Source organism: Emys orbicularis, chromosome 15 (genome assembly GCF_028017835.1).
Source record: "Emys orbicularis isolate rEmyOrb1 chromosome 15, rEmyOrb1.hap1, whole genome shotgun sequence".
Lineage (NCBI taxonomy): Eukaryota > Metazoa > Chordata > Testudines > Emydidae > Emys > Emys orbicularis.
Window position 1 is genome coordinate 15,962,777 of NC_088697.1, and position 22,545 is coordinate 15,985,321.

General features: G+C 47.4%; 1 protein-coding gene across 4 annotated transcripts in view; it reads right to left on the bottom strand.

Annotated features, from left to right (window-relative positions):
- PKNOX2 (PBX/knotted 1 homeobox 2) overlaps positions 1–22,545 on the bottom strand; it is a 316,349-nt gene that overhangs the window by 145,310 nt on the left and 148,494 nt on the right. For all 4 annotated transcript variants that reach the window (XM_065417140.1, XM_065417139.1, XM_065417138.1 and 1 more), the window contains exon 4: positions 6,508–6,696. In XM_065417140.1, the coding sequence (XP_065273212.1) occupies positions 6,508–6,696 (189 nt within the window). The remainder of the gene's footprint in view (positions 1–6,507; positions 6,697–22,545) is intronic.

Below are 22,545 nucleotides of genomic sequence, written 5' to 3' on the forward strand. Positions count from 1 at the left end.
ACTTAAAGGGCCCTTTAAACTGGTTTCTTTACTCCACCTCCGACGAGGGGATTAGCACTAAAATCGGCCTTTGCGGGTCGGATTTGGGGTAGTGTGGATGGAATTCAACATTATTGGCCTCCGGGAGCTATCCCACAGTGTTTCATTGTGACCACTCTGGACAGCACTCTCAACTCAGATGCACTGACCAGGTAGACAGGAAAAGCCCCGCAAACTTTTGAATTTCATTTCCTGTTTGCCCAGCGTGGGCAGCACAGGTGACCACGCAGAGCTCATCAGCACAGGTAACCGTGATGGAGTCCCAGGATCACAAAAGAGCTCCATCATGGACCGAACGGGAGGTACGGGATCTGCTCGCCGTATGGGGAGATGAATCAGTGCTAGCTGAACTCCGTAACAGTAAACAAAATGGCAAAACATTAGAAAAAGTCTCAAAGGCCATGAAGGACAGAGGCCATAACAGGGACGCACAGCAGTGCCGCGTGAAAATTAAGGAGCTAAGGCAAGCCTACCACAAAGCCAGAGAGGCAAACGGAAGGTCCGGGGTAGAGCTGCAAACATGCCGTTTCTACGCGGAGCTGCATGCCATGCTAGGGGGTGCAGCCACCACTACCCCAACCATGTGCTTTGACTCCGTCAATAGAGAAACACGCAACAGGGAAGCGGGTTCAGGGTACGAGGAAGATGATGATGAAGACAATGAAGATAGCTCACAGCAAGGAAGCAGAGAAACCGGTTTCCCCAACAGCCAGGATATGTTTATCACCCTGGACCTGGAACCAGTTACCCCCGAACTCACCCAAGGCATGCTCCCAGACCCTGAGGGCACACAAGGGACCTCTGGTGAGTGTACCTTTGTAAATATTACACATGGTTTAAAAGCAAACGTGGTTAATGATTAATGATTAATTTGCCCTGACAATCGCGGCCAGTACAGCTACTGGAAAAGTCTGTTAATGTGTATGGGGATGGAGCGGAAATCCTCCAGGGACATCTCCAGAAAGCTCTCCTTCATGTACTCCCAAAGCCTTTGCAAAAGGTTTCTGGGGAGGGCTGCCTTATCCCGTCCGCCATGGTAGGACACTTTACCATGCCAGGCCAGTAGCACATAGTCTGGAATCATTGCATAACAAAGCATGGCAGCGTATGGTCCCGGTGTTTGCTGGCATGCAGACAACATCCATTCCTTATCTCTCTTTGTTATCCTCAGGAGAGTGATATCATTCACGGTCACCTGGTTGAAATGGGGTGACCCAGAAACCCCTGCCCCTCCTTTTACATTGCAAACCCATTTTAAATGGCCAACCCAATGGGTCCTTGGTATGGGAAATGAGGGCGCTGCTGTTTGAAACCCTTCCCACATGTTATAAAGGTTAAAAAAGCCAAAAGACTGTGGCTTACCATGGCTGCCTGCAAGCCGAATTCTGTTGCCTGGCGCTGCGTGAGTGATCTCTCACACCAAACCGGCAGGCCCTCAATATAAGAGGAAAAATGCGACCTTGTAACGAAAGCACATGTGCTGTGTAATGTGAACAGCAAAATTTAACGTGAAAGAGTGTACCCATTGTTCTCTAAAATGTGTCTTTTTTAACCACCTCTCCCTTCTCCTCCACGAGCTGCAAATGTTTCTCCTTCACAGAGGCTAGCGAAGATTAGAAGGAGAAAATGGCGGACTCGGGATGATATGTTCACGGAGCTCCAGATGTCCTCCCACGCTGAAAGAGCACAGCAGAATGCGTGGAGGCAGTCAATGTCAGAGTGCAAAAAAGCACAATATGAATGAGAGGAAAGGTGGCGGGATGAATCGCAGGCTGAACAGAGCAAGTGGCAGGCTGAAGATGAGAGGTGGCGTCAGCTTGGACACAGAAGGCAAGAGTCGATGCTCCGGCTGCTGGAGCATCAAACTGATATGCTCCAGCGTATGGTTGACCTGCAGGAAAGGCAGCAGGAGCAGAGACCGCCGCTACAGCCCCTGTGTAACCAACAGCCCTCCTCCCCAAGTCCCATTGCCTCCTCACCCAGACGCCCAAGAACACGGAGGGGGGGCCTCTGGCCTCCCAGTCACTCCACCCCAGATGATTGCCCGAGCATCGGAAGGCTGGCCTTCAATAAGTGTTAAAGTTTTAAAGTTTTAAACTGTAGTGTGTCCTTTTCCTTCCCTCCTCCCCCACCCATCCCGGGCTACCTTGGCAATTATCCCCCTAGTTGTGTGAGGAATTAATAAAGAATGCATGAATGAGAAGTAACAATGACTTTATTGCCTCTGCAAGCGGTGCTCGAAGGGGGGAGGGGAGGGTGGGGTAGTTGGTTTACAGGGAAGTAGAGTGAACGGGGGCGGGGCGGAGGGTTCATCAAGGAGAAACAAACAGAAGTTTCACACCGTAGCCTGGCCAGTCACAAAACTCGTTTTCAAAGCTTCTCTGATGCACACCGTGCCCTGCTGTACTCTTCTAACCGCACTGGTGTCTGGCTGCGCGTAATCAGCGGCAAGGCGATTTGCCTCAACCTCCCACCCCGCCATAAATGTCTCCCCCTTACTCTCACAGATATTGTGGAGCGCACAGCAAGCAGCAATAACAATGGGGATACTGGTTTCGCTGAGGTCTATCCGAGTCAGTAAGCTGCGCCAGCGCGCTTTTAAACATCCAAATGCACATTCCACCACCATTCGGCACTTGCTCAGCCTATAGTTGAACAGGTCTTGACTACTGTCCAGGCTGCCTGTGTACGGCTTCATGAGCCATGGCATTAAGGGGTAGGATGGGTCCCCAAGGCTAACGAAAGGCATTTCAACATCCCCAACGGTTATTTTCTGGTCCGGGAAGAAAGTCCCTTCCTCCTGCTTTCGAAACAGACCAGAGTGCCTGAAGACGCGAGCATCATGTACCTTTCCCGGCCATCCCATGTTGGTGAAACGTCCCTTGTGATCCACCAGGGCTTGCAGCAGCATTGAAAAGTACCCCTTGCGGTTTATGTACTCAGTGGCTTGGTGCTCCGGTGCCAAGATAGGGATATGGGTTCCGTCTATCGCCCCACCACAGTTTGGGAATCCCATTGCAGCAAAGCCATCCACTATGACCTGCACGTTTCCCAGAGTCACTACCCTTGATATCACCAGGTCTTTGATTGCCCTGGCAACTTGGATCACAGCAGCCCCCACAGTAGATTTGCCCACTCCAAATTGATTCCCGACTGACCGGTAGCTGTCTGGCGTTGCAAGCTTCCACAGGGCTATCGCCACTCGCTTCTCAACTGTGAGGGCTGCTCTCATCCTGGTATTCTGGTGCTTCAGGGCAGGGGAAAGCAAGTCACAAAGTTCCATGGAAGTGCCCTTACGCATGCGAAAGTTTCGCAGCCACTGGGAATCGTCCCACACCTGCAACACGATGCGGTCCCACCAGTCTGTGCTTGTTTCCCAGGCCCAGAATCGGCATTCCACGCCATGAACCTGCCCCAGTAACACCATGATTTGCACAATGCTGGGGCCTGTACTTTGTGAGAGGTCTATGTCCATGTCAATTTCCTTATCACTCTCGTCGCCGCGCTACAATCGCCTCCTCGGCTGGTCCTGGTTTTGCTTTGGCATGTCCTGGCTCTGCATCTACTCCAGGACAACGCGCGTGGTATTCATAGTGCTCATAATTGCCGCGGTGATCTGAGCAGGCTCCATGATCCCAGTGCTATGGCGTCTGGTCTGAAAAAAGGCGTGAAACTAGAGTCTGACGGAGGGAGGGAGGGGCGACTGACGACATGGCGTACAGGTACAGGGAATTAAAATCAACGAAGGTGGCTGTGCATCAGGGAGAAACACAAACAACTGTCACACAGAATGGCACCCCCAAAGATTGAACTCAAAACCCTAGGTTTAGCAGGCCGTTGATTTCACGGAGGGAGGGGGAAGCAAATGAATACAGAACAAATCTGGTCCATCTATTTTTTACATCTTAAGCTGGCAGCAGATGGTGCAGCATGACTGATAGCCATCGGCATCTTCTGGGTGCTTGGCAGAAAATGATGTACTACGACTGATAGCCATCATCGTCAAGAATCAGATGCCCAGAGTGGAAAGTTTGGTGTAGTATTTCTTAGAAAAATCTGCTGAAGAACTTTCCCGGGTGCCTCTGATTGAACTCACTGAGGAGTACGACGACGACGGATACCAGTCGTAATACACCATCCACTGCCAAAAGGCAAGGAGCTGCTGCTGTGTAGCAATGCAGCCCCACGTCTGACAGCACCCAGATAGCCGATGACGGCTACCAGTCATACTGCACCGTCTACTGCCAAAAGGCAATTAGCTGATGCTGTGTAGCAACGCAGTACCACGTCTGCCGGCACCCAGATGACATATGGTGACGGTGAGCTGAGCTGAGCTGAGCTGAGCTGAGCTGAGCGGGCTCCATGCTTGCCGTGGTATGTTGTCTGCACAGGTAACCCAGGTAAAAAGGCGCGAATCGATTGTCTGCCGTTGCTCTGATGGAGGGGGAGGGGCCTGACGACATGTACCCAGAACCCCCCGCGACACTGTTTTGCATGATCAGGCATTGGGATCTCAACCCAGAATTCCAATGGGTGGCGGAGACTGTGGGATAGCTACCCACAGTGCAACGCTCCGGAAGTCGATGCTAGCCTCGGTACTGTGGACGCGGTCCGCCGACTTAATGCACTTAGAGCATTTTATGTGGGGACACACACAATCGACTGTATAAAACCAATATCTATAAAACTAGCTTCTATAAATTCGACCTAATTTCGTAGTGTAGACATACCCTTAGCTATACTGACAGAAGCTCTCTTCTGTTAGTATAGCTGCATCTGCGCTGGGGGGTTGTAAGCATAGCTATGTTGCTACCGTGTGTAGTTTTTTCACACCCTGACTGACATAGCTATGCCAATATAAAGTTTTAAGTATAGACCAGACCTCAGGGAAAAATTGCTTAACTTTCCAGCAATTTCCTTAATTTTTCCCTGGTGGTGTAATGGAGCCACTGATCCTCTTGCAGGCATCTTGCTTCTGATAGATGTAATTTCTTGTTATTTTTAAATACCTTGAATTATTTACGGTTCAAATTCTATTTTAACCTCTTAATTTTCTTCTTACATGTTGCCTGATGTAGTTGATCTTCCATTTCCTGGGCTTCACTAGGGTTGGATTTCCATGTACTACTTGACTTCCTGCTTCCCTTCTTGGGGAAGCTACTCATCCAGCACCTACACAGAAATTTCAAGCAAAGAACCCTAAAAAAAGCCTTACGATGCACTGAGACACTAAGCTAGTGGTCAGCAGGCAGGATGGAATAGTATAGAAGCAATGCACTCCGATGCCTGTCCCAGCAGCTGTCTGTGCTGCCTTTGAAGGAAGAGGTAAAAGACAGTACTAGTGAGAGCTGTGAAAGGAAGTTCACTGCATTACTGTTCTGTCAAGGGCACAACATCTGCTGGATTTCTAGAAGAAGATTTTCTAGAAAAAATCCAGCAGAGCAATTCAAATGGACAAACTTTGACCTGAGTGAGAGGAAAAAGAACAAGGGGTTGCTTAAAAAAATGTTAATAGGGATTAGGCTTCATGAAATTTTTGTGCCACAAAATCTTGTCCCTTTTTCTATGGTAATAATTGACAAATTCGACAGTTTATATCTCCATAAACTTTAAAATGTAACCCCAAATCTGTTTTTTTATTTAAAATTTTTTCAAAGTGAGGATAAGGATTTGTCTGTATGCAGAGTTAGTATGCAGGGTTTCAAATGCCAGTACATCACAGCGCACAGACAGTTAGTTTGCAGCATGCTAGAACACTGCAGCTTGCTGTGCACTAATTCACCATATAGACAAGCACTAAGAAATTCCCATGGTTCTAATTAGTTTGTGCCCCCTCTGTAACTATCACTGCATACTGACATACGGCCATATGCAATACTTTATCTGACATCTCAGTTTCATCATCCATAAACATGGTTAAAACTCTACCAGCCAGTGGCAGTCACCCACTAGAGTCACATTTCTATGAAAGAGTGCTCTGTTGCAGGATGGCATTCAGAGCAACCCAATGAAACACACTCAATCACTGCACCATTTCCTCCTGTGGCTTTGTGCTTATTCATTATGTGAGCAGGACATGAGTCATTTGCTTTCAAACACATATATTCACATATACACACACAAATTAAGACTTACATTTTCAATAGTGCCCCTAATTTTCAGGTGCTTCCATTTTTAGAGCCCACCTGGAAACACTTTTTGATTGATTTCCAGAGCTGTTGAGCAAGTACAATGGGAAGCCAATGGGAGCTGCAGATACTGAGTGCCTCTGAAAATCAGAACCAAAGTGTCTTAAATCTCCAGGATCCCTCTGCCATGCTCACAGAGCCCGTTAGGAAAATGCGCCTCCTGGTAACTGGATCAAAATGAGGAGGAACTCTATAAAATGGAGTGAAACTGTTTGTAGAACAATAAGGCCCAAGGGGAGATTCTAGGAAAGCATGTGTGGTGGACATTTTCAGCCATTACCTGTGGGTGTAGGTTTATGGAGGGCTGGTTTGGGGAGTAGGGCCCCCCAAGATCATTCCTGAGTAGGTTATCGCTGTGCATCTTTGTTTTGAGGCAGGTGATATAACGGTTACAAAAGTCCTTGCACAATTCATTCACTTTCTCCAGCTCCAGCAGATGAATTCTCAGGACCTGAATTGCTTTCACCATCTGAGAAGGATAAACAAAGAGAGTAGGTCAGTGCATATCCATTGGCTTTCTAGTAACTACTAGAATCATTGGGCAACCTAAGGAACTGCTAAGGATGAGTATCTGCAAGATTACCTAGGAACTGCTAATGATGACAATCTGATTAAATAACCTAGTGTACAATTTACCACTTAATCCTTTTTAGGACTGCAGTTCAGATCTGTTGGTGCTAGTGCAGAAAAGCAGCCTTTTCAAACAGTGCAGCTTTTTCACTAGTGGTAAAAGAAAATAAATATGTTTGTTGCCATGGAATTCACCAATCTGATTCACCCCCAAGTACTGCTGCTAGAGGTTACACTTGGAACTTAACTAAGGACAAAGTGGAAGCTATAGAATCTATGGCAAAAAAAAATCACTTGTTCAGTGTATTTACCAAAGTACCTGCAGTTCTTATTTCAAGACAGGTAAAAAAAGTAAGTAAAATATTGAACTGAGAAAATGAACTAATATCCACTTTCACCAACTGAAAGTTAGTAATTAATCAGTGATGTTTTTGTTTCTCTGCTAATCACTAGGCTTCCCAAATAAGTGGTCACTACTGGTTGAAGACTATTTTGCTAGTCAGTATCAACCAATGAATCATCCAGCTCAGAGCGACTCAGCATAAGTTTTTACCGCTCGTCTCTATTTTTTCATCATCTCCACTATTTGGAGATGCAGAAACTCACTGTAATTACCATCCCAACTAAAAGAAATGCCCAAAGAAATTTTGGAGACTAAGCATTGGATGTAAAAATGTGTTTGATTATTCTCCACTGGCCACTCTCTCTAACAAGATTTCAGAGCAGCAACGTGGCTGTAAGCTTTCCCTAGAGCAAAGCTTGGGCCTCATTAAAATGTACCCCATAAATGTTAAAAAATGTACACATAAAACATTCCTCTCATGGAACTGAAACTTTAAGTTTTACAGCTTCAGTTTGAAATCTTGCATAATATATAAAATTCCAGCTATTCACTGTGGGGTGATTAAAGCCAGTTTTATATAACAAAAAGTCTTTACATGTCAAAGGATTTTTTTTTACTTGCAAATTGTAGTGATCATCTTTACAAACTGTTAGTCATAGGCCTTGTCTACACTACGAGAGTACTTCGATTTTAGTTAATTCGACTATGTGGAATCGATATTACTAAGTCGAACGTGTGTGTCCACACTAAGGACAGTAATTCGACTTTGTGAGACTTTGTGAGTCCACACTAACGGGGCAAGCGTCGACATTGGAAGCGGTGCACTGTGGGCAGCTATCCCACAGTTCCCGCAGTCCCCCCTGCCCATTGGAATTCTGGGTCGAGCCCCAAATGGCTTCTGGGTAAAAAAATGTGTCGAGGGTGCTTTTGGGCGCCTGTCGTCATCCGTCAGTCACTCAAGCCCTCCCTCCCTCCCTCCCTGAAAGCGCCGGCGGGAAATCAGTTCGCGCGCTTTTCTGATTACTGACAGCGCGGACGCCACAGCAGTGCGAGCATGGATCCCGCTGCGACCATCGCTGCAGTTGTGGCAGTTCTCAACGCCTCGCAGCTTCTCCTCCACCTGTACCAGAGGCAGCTGCAGATCAATCATGAGAGGAGGCTACGGCACTACCGTGACGGCATGAAGTCGGACACTAGCTCCGACCTCTCTGAGAACATGAGACCCAGCACCCAGGACATCTCGCTGTCACTGGGTCTTGTTAATACTGTTGAACGGCGATTCTGGGCCCGTGAAACCAGCACGGAATGGTGGGACCGCATAGTGCTGCAGGTCTGGGATGAATCCCAGTGGCTGCGCAACTTTCGCATGCGGAAGGGGACTTTCCTCGAACTGTGTGAGTTGCTGTCCCCTGCCCTGAAGCGAAAGGACACCCGGATGCGGGCAGCCCTGACTGTCCAGAAGCGAGTGGCCATAGCCCTCTGGAAGCTCGCAACGCCAGACAGCTACCGGTCCGTCGCTAACCAGTTTGGCATGGGCAAGTCTACCGTGGGGGTTGCTGTTATGCAAGTAGCCAGGGCAATCGTCAAGCTACTGCTATCTAAGGTAGTGACCCTGGGAAACGTGGAGCTCATCAGAGATGGCTTTGCCGAGATGGGATTCCCAAACTGCGGTGGGGCTATAGATGGGACTCACATCCCTATCCTGGCACCGGACCACCAGGCTAGCCAGTACATCAACCGGAAGGGCTACTTTTCCATGGTGCTGCAAGCACTGGTGGACCATCGGGGACGTTTTACCAATATCTACGTTGGATGGCCTGGCAAGGTTCATGACGCTAGGGTGTTCAGGAACTCTGGTCTGTGTAGACGGCTGCAGGAAGGTATTTACTTCCCGGACCACAAAGTAACTGTTGGGGATGTGGAGATGCCTACAGTCATCCTCGGGGACCCTGCATACCCGCTAATGCCCTGGCTCATGAAGCCCTACACTGGCGCACTGGACTCAGGGAAAGAACTATTCAACTACCGGCTCAGCAAGTGCAGAATGGTGGTGGAGTGTGCTTTTGGCCGTCTCAAGGGCAGATGGAGAAGCCTACTCACTCGCTGTGATCTCAGCGAGACCAATATCCCCATTGTGATAGCTGCTTGCTGTGTGCTCCACAATTTGTGTGAGAGCAAGGGGGAGACCTATATGTCGGGGTGGGAGGTTGAGGCAAATAGCCTGGCTTCTGATTACGTCCAGCCAGACAGCAGGGCGATTAGAAGATCACAGCGGGACGCACTGTGCATCAGGGAGGCTTTGAAAGTCAGGTTCCTGACTGAACAGGGTCTCCAGTGACTTTTTACTTTGTGGACACAGATGCTGAACCTGCCCCCGTTTCTTTACCCAGTTACTGTTGACTATCCTTCCAAGTTACATACCCCCTTCCCCACCTTCCCAACAAATAAAATCTGTTCTGTTCTGTTAATGAACAAGGTTTTCTTTTTTACTGTTTTCGCGGGAATGTTTTAAACCGGGGACGCAGACTGTGGCGGGGGGCGGGCTTACTGTTTTGATGCAAATGATGCTTCTAAAGTCCGGGAATGACAGGCTCCGCAGTGCTGCATTGGTTGTTTCAACGCAGCCTGCCAGCAGTCCTGGGCGGGACTGGATGTATGTGTCGGCCAAGTGACTTTCTGGCAGGGGGCGGAGGGTAACAGATCCCCTGCTGCGTGGCTCTGTGATCCAGGATAAGGACCGCGGCATAGGATCTCTAACTGCCCTCCCCCGACACAAAGTCACAGATCAATCCCCCTCGCACCCCAGAACAAGAAAACCGCCTCCCAGACTGACCAGGGTAACTGGTGACTGTGCTGTGTATGTGTCCTGATGCTGGACCTGCCCCCGCCTCTGTAGCCTGCTACAGGTGACTGTCCTGTCCAAGTAACAAACCCCTTCCCCCCCTTCAGACAGAATCCCCTCCAAAAGACACTCTCGGAAACAGTACTTAACAGAAACCGATGTTTTATTACGAACCGCACATGAAAAGGGGGGGGGGGGAAGGAAACTTGGACATGGGCTAGTGTGAGATGGGTAGGAAAGGACTTTTCAAACTTTGGAACGAGAGCCTTCCATTGCTGCAGCAGTGTGCAGTGGCCGACTGACAGTTTTAACGGCCCTTGCCGCCCCTCCTTCTTTGTACTTTTGGTGAGGGGGGTGTGGGACTTGGTGGCGGGGGAGGGCGGTTAGAGATAGACAGCAGCAGTGCTCTGTCCTCCTGCCTCCGGTCTTGCAGAACATCCACTAGGCGCCGGAGCGTCTCCGTTTGCTCCCTCATTAGTCCAAGCAGGGTTTGAGTAGCCTGCTGGTCCTCCTGGCGCCACCTCTCCTCCCGTTCCATGACTGCTCTGTGCATTTGTGACAAGTTCTCCCTCCACTGTGTCGTCTGGGCTGCCTGCTCTCGTGAGCACTCCATAAGTTCATAAAACATGTCTTCACGAGTTTTTCTCTTCCTTCTTCTAATCTGCGCTAGCCTCTGGGAGTGTGATGCCAGGCTGGGTTGGGAGACGTTCGCAGATGTGTCTGTTGGAATGGGAAAAAGGGAGTAAATTCCTGAGACAGATAAATGAAGTTGCTAACAAAGAGCATAGTCTTTCTCTGTGAACAACACCATGCACTGCACCTTTCACATGCGCACTCAGGACAAGGTCGAATTTTCGGCCCTCGCCTTATGTGTCTGGGGTCCTGCAGTTGCGATCAGAGAAGCGTTGCAGGACACCTCTACTTCTGCTGCGGGAAAACATGGTAAGCCGTAGACTTGTGGCAGCTTAAACATGTAATAGTAGCACTGGGCTCCTTTCGCACTGAATGCAAGGCCACTCTCTGCTGGCAGCAATCAGGGAAGCATGAGCTCTGCCCCTGTCCCACCACCTCGCGGCTGTCCCCGGGAAAGATCCCTGTATGCTGCCCCTCTGCCGCCTCCACCGCGTGGCTGTAAAGCAGTCCAAATACTAACATTCCCCTCCCTAATTTAAAGCAGGGCGTCATGTGTGACATAACCCTCATGAGGATCTCGGAGACCGAGAGGGGAAGGATGCTGCGTGAATGCATGCAGAGGCCTGGGCCATATGCCGCCATGCTGTGCCGCGCACTGATCCCCGACTACCTCATGGACTCATGGCGTGGGAACGTGTGCTACCACGGGGGACCAAACAAGATTGCCCTGCCGTTGAACCTCGTGCGCATGCTGGAGCGGTACCTCCAGGAGAGCTATGCGGAGCTATCACAGGAGGACTGTCTGTCCATTCCCGGGCACATTGACCGCCTTTTCCTTTAAGTTGAGCATAACGGACTACAGAGTGGAGGGGCCGTGTTGTGGACTAATCATGAATATCCGGACAGTACTTGATTTTCTATACATAGTTAGTAGAAAAAAGTTTACTAAGCCAACTAAATCATGAACAACAAATTACTGATATAGTTATTATTCCTGTTTTGTTATTAATAAAAGTTTCTATGTTTAACTGAGTGACTGAAAAGCCCATTCTTAACAATATAAATATTCCACTTATGTTAAAATGAAATGTTTAGATGTTTAAAGCACTCACTGCTTGATCCTTCCCCTGATTCGGTGTCCGGGGTAAGGGCTGTGGACGGTTGGTAGGGGATCTCGGTAAGGGTGATGAAGAGCTCCTGGCTGTCGTTGAAATCAGCGGTGCAAGCGCTGTCGACTGCCTCGTCCTCCTCATCTCCTTCCTCATCTTCCCCGTCACCTAACATTTCCGAGGAGGAACCGGCCGTGGACAATATCCCATCCTCGGAGTCCACGGTCACTGGTGGGGTAGTGGTGGCGGCCGCACCTAGGATGGAATGCAGTGCCTCGTAGAAACGTGATGTGTGGGGCTGGGATCCGGAGCGTCGGTTTGCCTCTTTGGTTTTTTGGTAGCCTTGTCTCAGCTCCTTGATTTTCACGCGGCACTGCGTTGCATCCCGGCTGTATCCTCTCTCTGCCATGGCTTTAGAGATCTTCTCATAGATCTTTGCATTCCTTCTTTTGGAGCGCAGCTCTGAAAGCACGGACTCATCGCCCCACACAGCGATGAGATCCAAGACCTCCCGATCAGTCCATGCTGGGGCCCTCTTTCTATTAGATTGCACGGCCAACTCCGCTGGAGAGCTCTGCATCGTTGCTAGTGCTGCTGAGCTCTCCACGCTGTCCAAACAGAAAATGAGATTCAAAGTGGCCAGACAGGAAAAGGAATTCAAATTTTCCCGGGGCTTTTCCTGTGTGGCTGGTCAGAGCATCCGAGCTCAGACTGCTGTCCAGAGCGTCAACAGAGTGGTGCACCGTGGGATAGCTCCCGGAGCTATTACCGTCGATTTCCATCCACACCTAGCCTAATTCGATATTGCCATTTCGAATTTAGCGCTACTCCTCTCGTTTTCGAGGATTACAGAAGTCAAATTTAAAAGAGCTCTATTTCGAACTAAGTAGCTTCCTGGTGTGGACGGGTGCAGGGTTAATTCGATGTAACGGCGCTAAATTCGATATAAGCTCCTAGTGTAGACCAGGCCATAGACTGCTCCTGGGTTGAATGGCTACATACATTTCAATGGCCTTGCCATCAATTGCCCTGATGAGCATGCAATGGCAATAGTAGGAGGAGGGCCTTTGGAACTCTGCTGCTATAATGAGGCCTTGCTCGTTACCAGCTCCGAGATTTATAAAAGTGGCATTAAAAAGGGGTAGGAGGAAGGAGAGGACCTCAGGAGATAGCCACATTTCTCTGTCCTAATGCACTGTGAAGGCTTTCTCAGCTGAGTCACAAAGCCAGCAGGGAGACAGAATAACGGGCGCTGATTAGGCACAATTTATAAATAGAACAAGAAGAGATTAATCAGAAGCATGGTTAGCCAGGGCAAACAGGGGACAAACTCCTTTTAGTCCCCATCTACTCCAGGGAATTTTGAGAGGAAGAGGTTGAAAGCCCTTTGCCTTTCAGCTCCTGCTTCAGCCCCACTAATACTGGTTCACGTCGATATGCTACTGAACCCTTGCACCCCCATGCTCCACATCCTACTTCTTTTCTCTTGCAGAAATGGGAATAACGCACAAGGTCAAACAAAACAAAAACAAACAAACAAACAAAACCTGACCAGCACACAAACTGGGAAATTAAGTTCTTCAGTAAATGGACACGAGAAAAGTGTAGCTCCAAAGAGGGACAGAGATCCCTCAGACTAGCGCATCCATCCAACAATCACATTTATGAAAGTCAATATTCAAGGGCAAAGGCAAGAAGACCTGACACACACATATATATAAAAAATAAATCTCTCAATTATCTCAGCTCATTTGCTTAGGGTCTCTCATTTTATGTTCCTGCTTCACTGCGTAGTATATCTGTCCAGAAAAAGAGTTACAGTCCAATGGAATACGTGCGCGGGGTTGTAAAAAATACAGATGCTGAATTAATTGACTGTGCGGCACTCAGCAGCTGATTGAGTTGATAATGGCAAGATCTGACCTTTTTCTAATTTCTAATTATATGCATCTCAGCTGGGAGGAATACATGATTCTTATTCTAATGATGGCTAATGTTGCTGGCCTTTTCATCTCCTTTTTGCCATCAGCAGTGGTGGACAATTTGTAGGGAATTAGTGATGTTAAGAAACCCCCCAGACAACACAAACAAACCCCAGCAAAAGATTTGTTTGCCCTCACTTGTTCCAGACACAGTGATTGCCTAGCAAATCCCACGCAGGAGCGTAGTGTGAAGTGGAGAGACACAAACAGAGGAGTGAGAGGCAGAAATGCTGCACCCCACACAAAAGGCGCCGTATCTGCCAAGGAATCTGGAACAGCTCCAGATTATACATGAGTGAGTAGAAAATTTCATTTCTGTCACTCAGTTGCAAATTCATTACAGCCACTTCCTTCACTTTCCCTGAATAAACAAGGGTGTCGTCACAGGTCCCCCACTGCTGATGATGCTTGGGAGACACAAATGTGTTTTGCTGTGGCCAAACATCAGACCCCTGGGTCTCATTGAAGAATGAGCAACACAAAGAATAAGGCAGAGGCCTACATGGATAATAAAAGTAGCTAATAAAACACCCCTGCAGCAGTGGCAGCAGCATTTCTTCTGAGTGTGAGAGTTCTGGAGTGTCACTTCCCAGTGTCACAGCGCAAATAACAGGACGGATGCTCCACTTCATCCCTGGTCAGAATCCATCGGATCCACAAGCTCAAAAACTCTGCCCAAGGTTTGGGGTTTGGTTTATGTTGCTCTTCAGCCGATAGCTCTTGCTTCCACAAGTAGCCTGTTACCCAAGTGCAATTACTCAGAACTAGGCTTTACAATTGTGAAAGAACTTCATTCCCTCGGGAATGGCCACTGCTTAATGCCAATTTTACTTACCATTCCTCTGAACTCGTTTCCCAGGGGTCCCACAAAACTCAGTTCAGTGTAATTGTCAGGGGTTTTAGTTCCTCTATTTGCATAACTTTAAAGCAGGTGCAATCTAAGTGTTCTCCAGTTGGCCCATAAATGTTAACTAATTAGACCCCTGTAGCCTACATTAAGGGCCTGATCCTTCAGTCTTTATTTACAGGAACAAGGGCTGCAGGATTGGGCCCTAAAATGCTGCCCTGGGGATGAGCCCACAAACCATAAAATAATAAGTCTTGTGTAACAAAAAATACTAATTACTAACAACTTTGCATAGTTGAATATTTGCAGAGTTCCTTGCTTGAGGGGTAATTCCGCTCTGAAACGAAATGGCATTTTTCAGAGTCTGATCTGCTGAGTGCAGTAACCAGAGAAGGAGGTACTGAGTTTTACTCCTTCAGAGCTAACATTGCTCAGACATAGCGAGTAGGATTCTTTCCCACATCAGCCACAGTAGGAAAGAACTCAGATTCTTCTTGAAAATCTTGACCCTGCTGGGTTTAGGGGCTTTGGCTGGGTGGAAAGAAACTGGAGTTCCTGGCATGGAAACATGCATTTCTGCTGGGGTGGGAGCTTCTCCTCCTGTCTTCTCTGCACTCACCCCTCTCCCCCTGTCACCTGTACAGCACTCAGCTCTAGGGGCTGGGAGACCACATGAGTCAGTATAAGGCAGGGGATAATTATTCGCCGCTCCTGGCCCCATTAGATCATGAGTCGAGCTGGATGAATAATTGCTTTTTCGGTTTGGTGGCCAAAATGAAAAAAATCTGAAAATGTTTTTGTTTTGGGTCCAACTAAACATTTAGACATTTTCAGAATTTTTTGTCCCAGGTTTTTTTTTTGCCCGAAACTATTCACCTAATTCAGCCTGACTTTGTGAACAGTTTATTTGCCAAAAATTTCCCCCCGGTTCTAGTCATGAGCAAAGAACAGTTATGTCTCATAGCAACCAAGGAGGAAGGGTCCCCACAGACAACAGTCACAGATTTCTGCACACTAGAAAATAACAAGAGGGAAAGTTGTGAGGAGGAAGAAATGGTGGGTGCTGAAAAGGAGGATCCCACTGAGAGAAGCATATCACGGGGAGAAAATGAGAGGACAAGTACCCAACATGGCTTCAGAGAAGTCAAAAGCACCCTAAGTGTACCTGTGCTCATATTTATGGCCTTGTCTCTACCTCTGAATCACTGGGACAAATACACGGGATACACCAATGAGAAACTTCTACTTTAATATAAAAATATACAAAAATGGAAGCCAGGAGAGAAAAATGAAACAGCAACAGGCAGGTGGGGTTTGTACAGCAATTCCTGTGAGAAAAGAAAAGAAAAGAAAAAAGAAAAAGGGAGCCTATCAGTTGCTTGGAGCAGTTTCCAGAACAGTAACCTGCAAGAAGGAAAAAAAGCAGAGGAACTGAAGGACAAACAGTGACAGCAATGATACAATCACACGTGTATTAACTAGTTAAATTGCCTGCCCCCATTCCATAGGCGAATTAGCACCTACCTCCTCCAGGAGATCCAAGCATCAAATATTTCCATCTCCTCCAGTTGACATGTGTAGTGGTTACTGAGGTCTCTTTGCCACACAAAGAGGGTCTCCTTGGGAGGTGGCTGCTTTCACACACCCCACCTGGATTCCACTTCCAGTCATTTAAATAGATGGAGCTAAACAAAAGAAATGCCTTCTCTCCTCAAGCACCTTGGTCCCTATGCCAAAGTCCCTCTGACAGTGAGAGGGTGGAGCAGCACCATACATGCACTGATTCATAGGATGGAGATGATTGTCCCTCAAAGAACCAAGATAGGGATATGGCCTGGCACTATAGGCCATAGTGACCTGGGAAAACAATAGGGCCCAAAAGAGCAATTAGATCCACACAGCACCTGCATGGACACATGGTCTGATGTGTAAATGCAGAAACAGGGCTATAGCACTGTTATGGACAGGGACGGCAAGGTGTAGGGCAGCATTGAGTGAGATGCTCTTTTTCTTCCTTCAGTCATGATGCCAGTTGTCAGGTACCAAATGCAACAGCCCTCAAGGTAGCTGGGCACACTACTGGGAAAGTGCTTCCAGGCTCAGCTGTGTAGCAGACGAGTCGAAGGAGAATAAGAAATACACAGACAGCAACAGATGTCCCAGAGGTTAGTTCACAGAACTCCATGACACAATCCTGGGCAGATAAAAAGTCACTCAGCTGATGACACAGAACATCCATGTCCTCATCTATCATGCTTCGCCACAAAATGTAGTTCATCTTCAATGTGCAGAAGACCTGCCTAGAGCAATACCTTCAGACTCTGCCTCTAGATAACCTTATCTGCTCACATACCTTTAACTACCACTGATTCATTGATGACTGGAGCTGTATGAAATGTACCAAATGAGGAATCTTTGGTTGAATGATTACCTTTTGTCTACAAAATTTTTTTAGAAACAAATATTGTTGAACATTTTCATTTTTCTTAAAAAATCTCATGCCTTTAAAAATACATAATTATTATTGAAAACATTATCAAAATGGCTAGAGAATGTTTTGTTCACCAAATATTTCAAATGTTAATAATATTTTTGATTATAAAATTGCAGAAATTTCTTGAAAAAAAATTGAAACAATGAACACTTCAGCATGAAAACAACTTAAAATGTTTGAATTTTTTCATTAAAATAGGTTTTCATTTTCCGATTAGCTCGAATCCTGGCTCACCCACTCCAAACTGGAGCTGGTCAGGAATTTTTTTTAAGGAATGTTTGTCAGAAAATTCAGATTTGTCCAAACCAAAGCTTTGTGTGGGCATACTTAAATCAACAAAGCTGTGGGCAGAATGGCTTCTCAGGAGCCAGGATGGAACATCTAATTAGGTGTGCTGGATTTGGAGCACGGACTTTAACCAAGGTCTTTCAGATATCCGGTGAATGCCCTAACCACCAGGCTACTGGAATTTCCCTATTGAAGCTTTGTAAAACTAATTAAATATGAAATATTCATTGTGACAGAAAAAGAAAAAAAGACTGGCTGTGTCCCCATGGTTAGTTAGGAGCACACCCCTCTGATAGAACAGTGCCAAGTTCATATCCTCTCTCTGAATCAGTCAGAGCAAGGAATTGAAGCCAAGCCTCCTGCATCCCATACAAGGGACCTAACTTCTGTTTTTTCAGCAAAAGGTCTTTGTTTCATCCCAATGTGGAACGGGACAAAATTCCGCAATCTCAAAAATGATTGCAAGATGGGAAAACATTTCCCCATCCCATGTAGCCCTACTTTGACATCTCCCCTTCCATCCAATCCTGCATCTCTCTCTCTCTGTGACATTGCCTCATAAATCTCTCGCAGGCAGTTTAAATTAAACATTGCCAAAACCAACACATGATCTTTCTTCCAAAACACCCTGTATGCCCCCCATTCTCTGTCACTACTGAACCCAACACCATTCTCTGAGCAGTCCTGCTCATAACTTGGGGGCATGCTTGACTGCTCTCCTCCTTCTACCTGTTCAGCTTAACAAAGAGAAAGTTAAGGGGCAACTTGATTACAGTCTGTAAGTATCTACATGGTGACAAATATTTAATAAAGGGTCCTTCAATCTAGCAGGGAAAGGCAGAACATGAGCCAAGGGCTGGAAGTTGAAGAGGAAGTCACTGTAACTGGAGGTTCTTCGAGATGTGTTATCCCTATTGTATTCTACGCATGCGCCATGGGTCCAGAGCCAGAGCTTTTGAAAGTAGTAGTGTCAGTTGGTCCGCACATGTGCCCTTGCCTCGCCTCATGGTTTCGTCCGATGCAATAAAGGGCAGGGCAGACTGATGGCATCCTCCCTTCCTTCTCCACCTTAAACCTAAGATCCGCAGCAGAGGAGAAGGAGGGCAGGTTTGGAATACAAATGGGGACCACACATCTTTAAGAACCTCCAATTGCATGTAAGTAACCTCCTCTTCTTTGAGTGATGGTCCCTATTCCACTGAAGATGATTAACAAGCAGTATCTTAGTTAGGAGGAGGGTGCGAGGATGATGATGAAACCATGGGATGGAGAACAGCCATGCTGAAGGAAGCATCCATAGCAGAGTCCCACACAAAGGCGTAATGGAAAGAGAAGGTATATAATAAACTCTACGTGGCCGCCTTACATATGTCTTAAGGGGCTTATCATGAAGTGTGTGACTGTAATTGATGCTTGCTAGGAGGAGGGTGTGAGGATGATGATGAAACCATGGGACAGAGAACAACAACGCAGAAGGGGAAGAAGGGAGGAACAATATCCCGCTGTATACCCACGTTGGGTCCATCTACCACCGGAGGGGGGAGAGGATCTCTTGGGGAACAGGGAGAAGGAGGTCCATAGTATGATGGCAGGGGAATAGACTGCAGGCAGTGAAACCGCAGATGAGTTAAGGCAGTTACGTAAGCACAGGCCGCCATGTGGCCAAGAAGGGAAAGGCATTGCCTCACCGGGACAGAAGGACTGGACACCATCTTGGAAACCAGGTCCTGTATGGTCTGGAATCTGTCCTCTGGTAAGTACACAGGAGTTGAGACCATGTCGATGTGTGACCCAATAAACTCCAGGATTGTGTGGGATCCAATGTGAATTTTTCACCATTTACACTCACCCCCAGAGAGCAGAGGGCTGTGAGCAACATGGAGGTTGAGGCTCGAGCGTCCCTTCTTGATCGTGCTGCCAGCAACCAATCATTGAGGTAAGGGAATAAAAGGTGGGCTGCCACAACGGAGAAAACTTTGTCAGGAGTGGTGGTGAGTCCAAACGTGAGAACCCTGTACTGAAAGTGACGATGCCCCGCCGTGAATCTCAGGAAATATCTGTGGGCAGGATATCAGCTTCAGACTAGGGACTGAGTGGCTAGACAACAGTTCTGCAGAAAAAGGACCTACGGGTTACAGTGGAGGAGAAGCTGGATATGAGTCAACAGTGTGCTCTTGTTGCCAAGAAGGCTAACAGCATTTTGGGTTGTATAAGTAGGAGCATTGCCAGCAGATCGAGGGATGTGATCATTCCCCTCTATTCGGCATTGGTGAGGCCTCATCTGGAGTAGTGTGTCCAGTTTTGGGCCCCACACTAGAAGAAGGATGTGGAAAAATTGGAAAGAGTCCAGCAGAGAACAACAAAAATGATTAGGGGGTTGGAGCACATGACTTATGAGGAGAGGCTGAGGGAACTTGGATTGTTTAGTCTGCAGAAGAGAAGACTGAGGGGGGGATTTGATAGCTGCTTTCAACTACCTGAAAGGGGGTTCCAAAGAGGACGGATCTAGACTGTTCTCAGTGGTGGCAGATGACAGAACAAGGAGTAATGGTCTCAAGTTGCAGTGGGGGAGGTTTAAGTTGGATATTAGGAAAAGCTTTTTCACGAGGAAGGTGGTGAAGCACTGGAATGCGTTACCTAGGGAGGTGGTGGAATCTCCTTCCTTAGAGGTTTTTAAGGTCAGGCTTGACAAAGCCCTGACTGGGATGATTTAGTTGGGGATTGGTCCTGCTTTGAGCAGGGGGTTGGACTAGATGACCTCCTGAGGTCCCTTCCAACCCTGATATTCTACGATTCTATTGCTTGTTTAAATGTGAGTGGCAGTGGGTCTTCTTCAAAGCAGTCACTGGCAATCTCTGTTAGCAGAGGGCCTGAGCATCTTGACTGCATGTCACCACCCAGGAGGTGGATAGGGCAGTCACATGTACTGACTCAGAGCTCCTTCAGTTCTTCAAGCTATATTAGCAGCCCGATTCCAGGAATCTACAAAAGCCATCCCAGAGCTGAGCGAGGTTGGCAGTTCTTCACAAGAAGAGGGGCTTGAGTCAGAAGCTGATTGGGAGCATCCCTGGTTGACAAATTGGATTAAAAGATGGTACAATTCTGGTAGGAGTGATCGTCTCACTATGGTAGCACAGAAGAATGATCTCTTCCTTGCTTCGCCTGCTGTGGTGTAGGGCTGTAGGAATTCTTTGTACTCTACCTCCTCAGTGTTTTCTTGCATTTTATGCCACTAGAGCCCAAGACTCTTTCCTTCGTGCTTTGTTTGGTTGCAGGTTGTCTGAGCAGTTGCTCATCTGTGAGGGTGAAGGGAGGCTCAAGGTTTTGGTGCCAGTATGCCAAAAGCAGTGGATAGCATGTGGTCCTATTATCTCATTATTTCCTTCATGTCTTGACCTGTGAACTGGGAGATGTTTGCCATTAATTCTAAAAGTTCACTGGGTCTGTAAAATGGGGAAAACCAAGATGACCAAGCCTTTGTCCTGCCAGGAAAGAAGGAGAGCTGACTACTGCCTGGAGGAGATGGCTGTCTCTCCAGGAGACGGTAGTGAGTCAGATGCTGCCTATAGCCACATCTAGACTGAGATCAGATCCAGAGGTGTTTTGTTGTGTATGTGGGTCCAGAGACTTCATCAGAGCAATGGGAGCTATGGACAGTGTAGGTATTAGGTTTTGGGCATGTGTTGCAGAGGCATCTTCAACTAAAGTGTTGAAGTCTCCCAAAAAATGAGTTCTAGGGACTATCACTAGGGACTGGGTGGAGAGCTGCTAGCTTCACTAGGAAGCCTGAGCTGTTAGGATCCCTACAAGGCCTGGACACCAATGACTGCCTTGTTTTTCAGCTCACAGAGCAAGCTATTGTAAGTTATTAACTCTTTTTGTTGTTTAGTTATTATTAGTGTAAGACTCAAAGACATCAGTGGATATGCCGATGCAGTGGAAGCGATTTTTTTTTCCAAGACAGCCTCTTCTGCATGTGACATTGGAAGGGAATCGAATAGCTACTCCTGCTCCAGTGCACACAGAGGGTATGATGATGTAGAGAATATGCTATGGCTAAGACTAAGATTTAGTCATGAGTATTTTTAGTAAAAGTCATGGACGGGTCACGGACAATAAACAAAAATTCACGGCCCCTGACCTGTCCATGACTTTTACTATAAATGTCTCTGACTAAATCTTAGCTGCTCCTAGGGTGATGCTGCTCTGGGGAGGCCCCCATGACGCCCCTCCCTGGGACCGCTACTCACTCCAGCAGTGATCAATGCGGCTGGCCACGGGACTGCTCCCACAGCTGGGGTGGCCCTGGGGTCAGCCACACTGGCCGCTACAGCTGCGGAAATCACAGAAGCCGGGGAAAGTTACGGAATCCGTGACTTCGAGATCTCCATGACAGACTCACAGCCTTAGTTTTGGCTTGTGGTGTGAGACCATTAATTACCCATAACTGGAAGTTACAGGTAAGTAAACTCCTCTTCTTCAAGTGATGGTCCCTATTGTATTCCACTGCGAGTGTTTGACAAGCAGTACCTAAGAAGGAGTTGGGTGCAAGGATGAGGATGGTAGGGTTGAGCGGAGGACTGCCATCCAAAGTAGACATCAGCAATTGAGTACTGTAACAGGGCGTAATGCCTTGAAGACGTGTGGATAGAACTCCACGTGGCAGCTTTACAGATGTCTACAAGGGGGACATCCTGGAGAGATGCCATGGTTGTTGCCTGCGCTCTAGTGGTGTGAGCTCGTACCCCTGTTGGGGGAGCAAGGTACAAGAGCTGAAAGCAGAGTAGAATGTAGCCAGATATCCACTTAGAAAGCCTCTGGGTGCCCTTTAACCCTCTCTGCTATCTCAATGAACAGTCTAGGGGACTTTCTGATTGGTCTTGTTCTCTGCAGATAAAAGGCTAAAGTTCATCGCACATTGAGAGAATGGAGTCTACATTTTTCTGCAGACATGTGTAGCTTCGGGAAGAATACAGGAAAGTGAATGAATTGATTAAGGTGAAATTCTGAAACTACTTTAGGGATACATTTGGGGTGTAGGTGTAAAGAAACTTTATCCTTGTGGAACACAGGGAATGGAGGGTCTGCCATCATGGCTTCGAGTTCACTGACGCTTCTTGCTGAAGTGATGGCTACAAGGAAAGCAACTTTCATGGATAGAAGGGCCACAGAGCAGGTAGCTAAAGGCTCAAAAAGGGGACTTGTTAGAA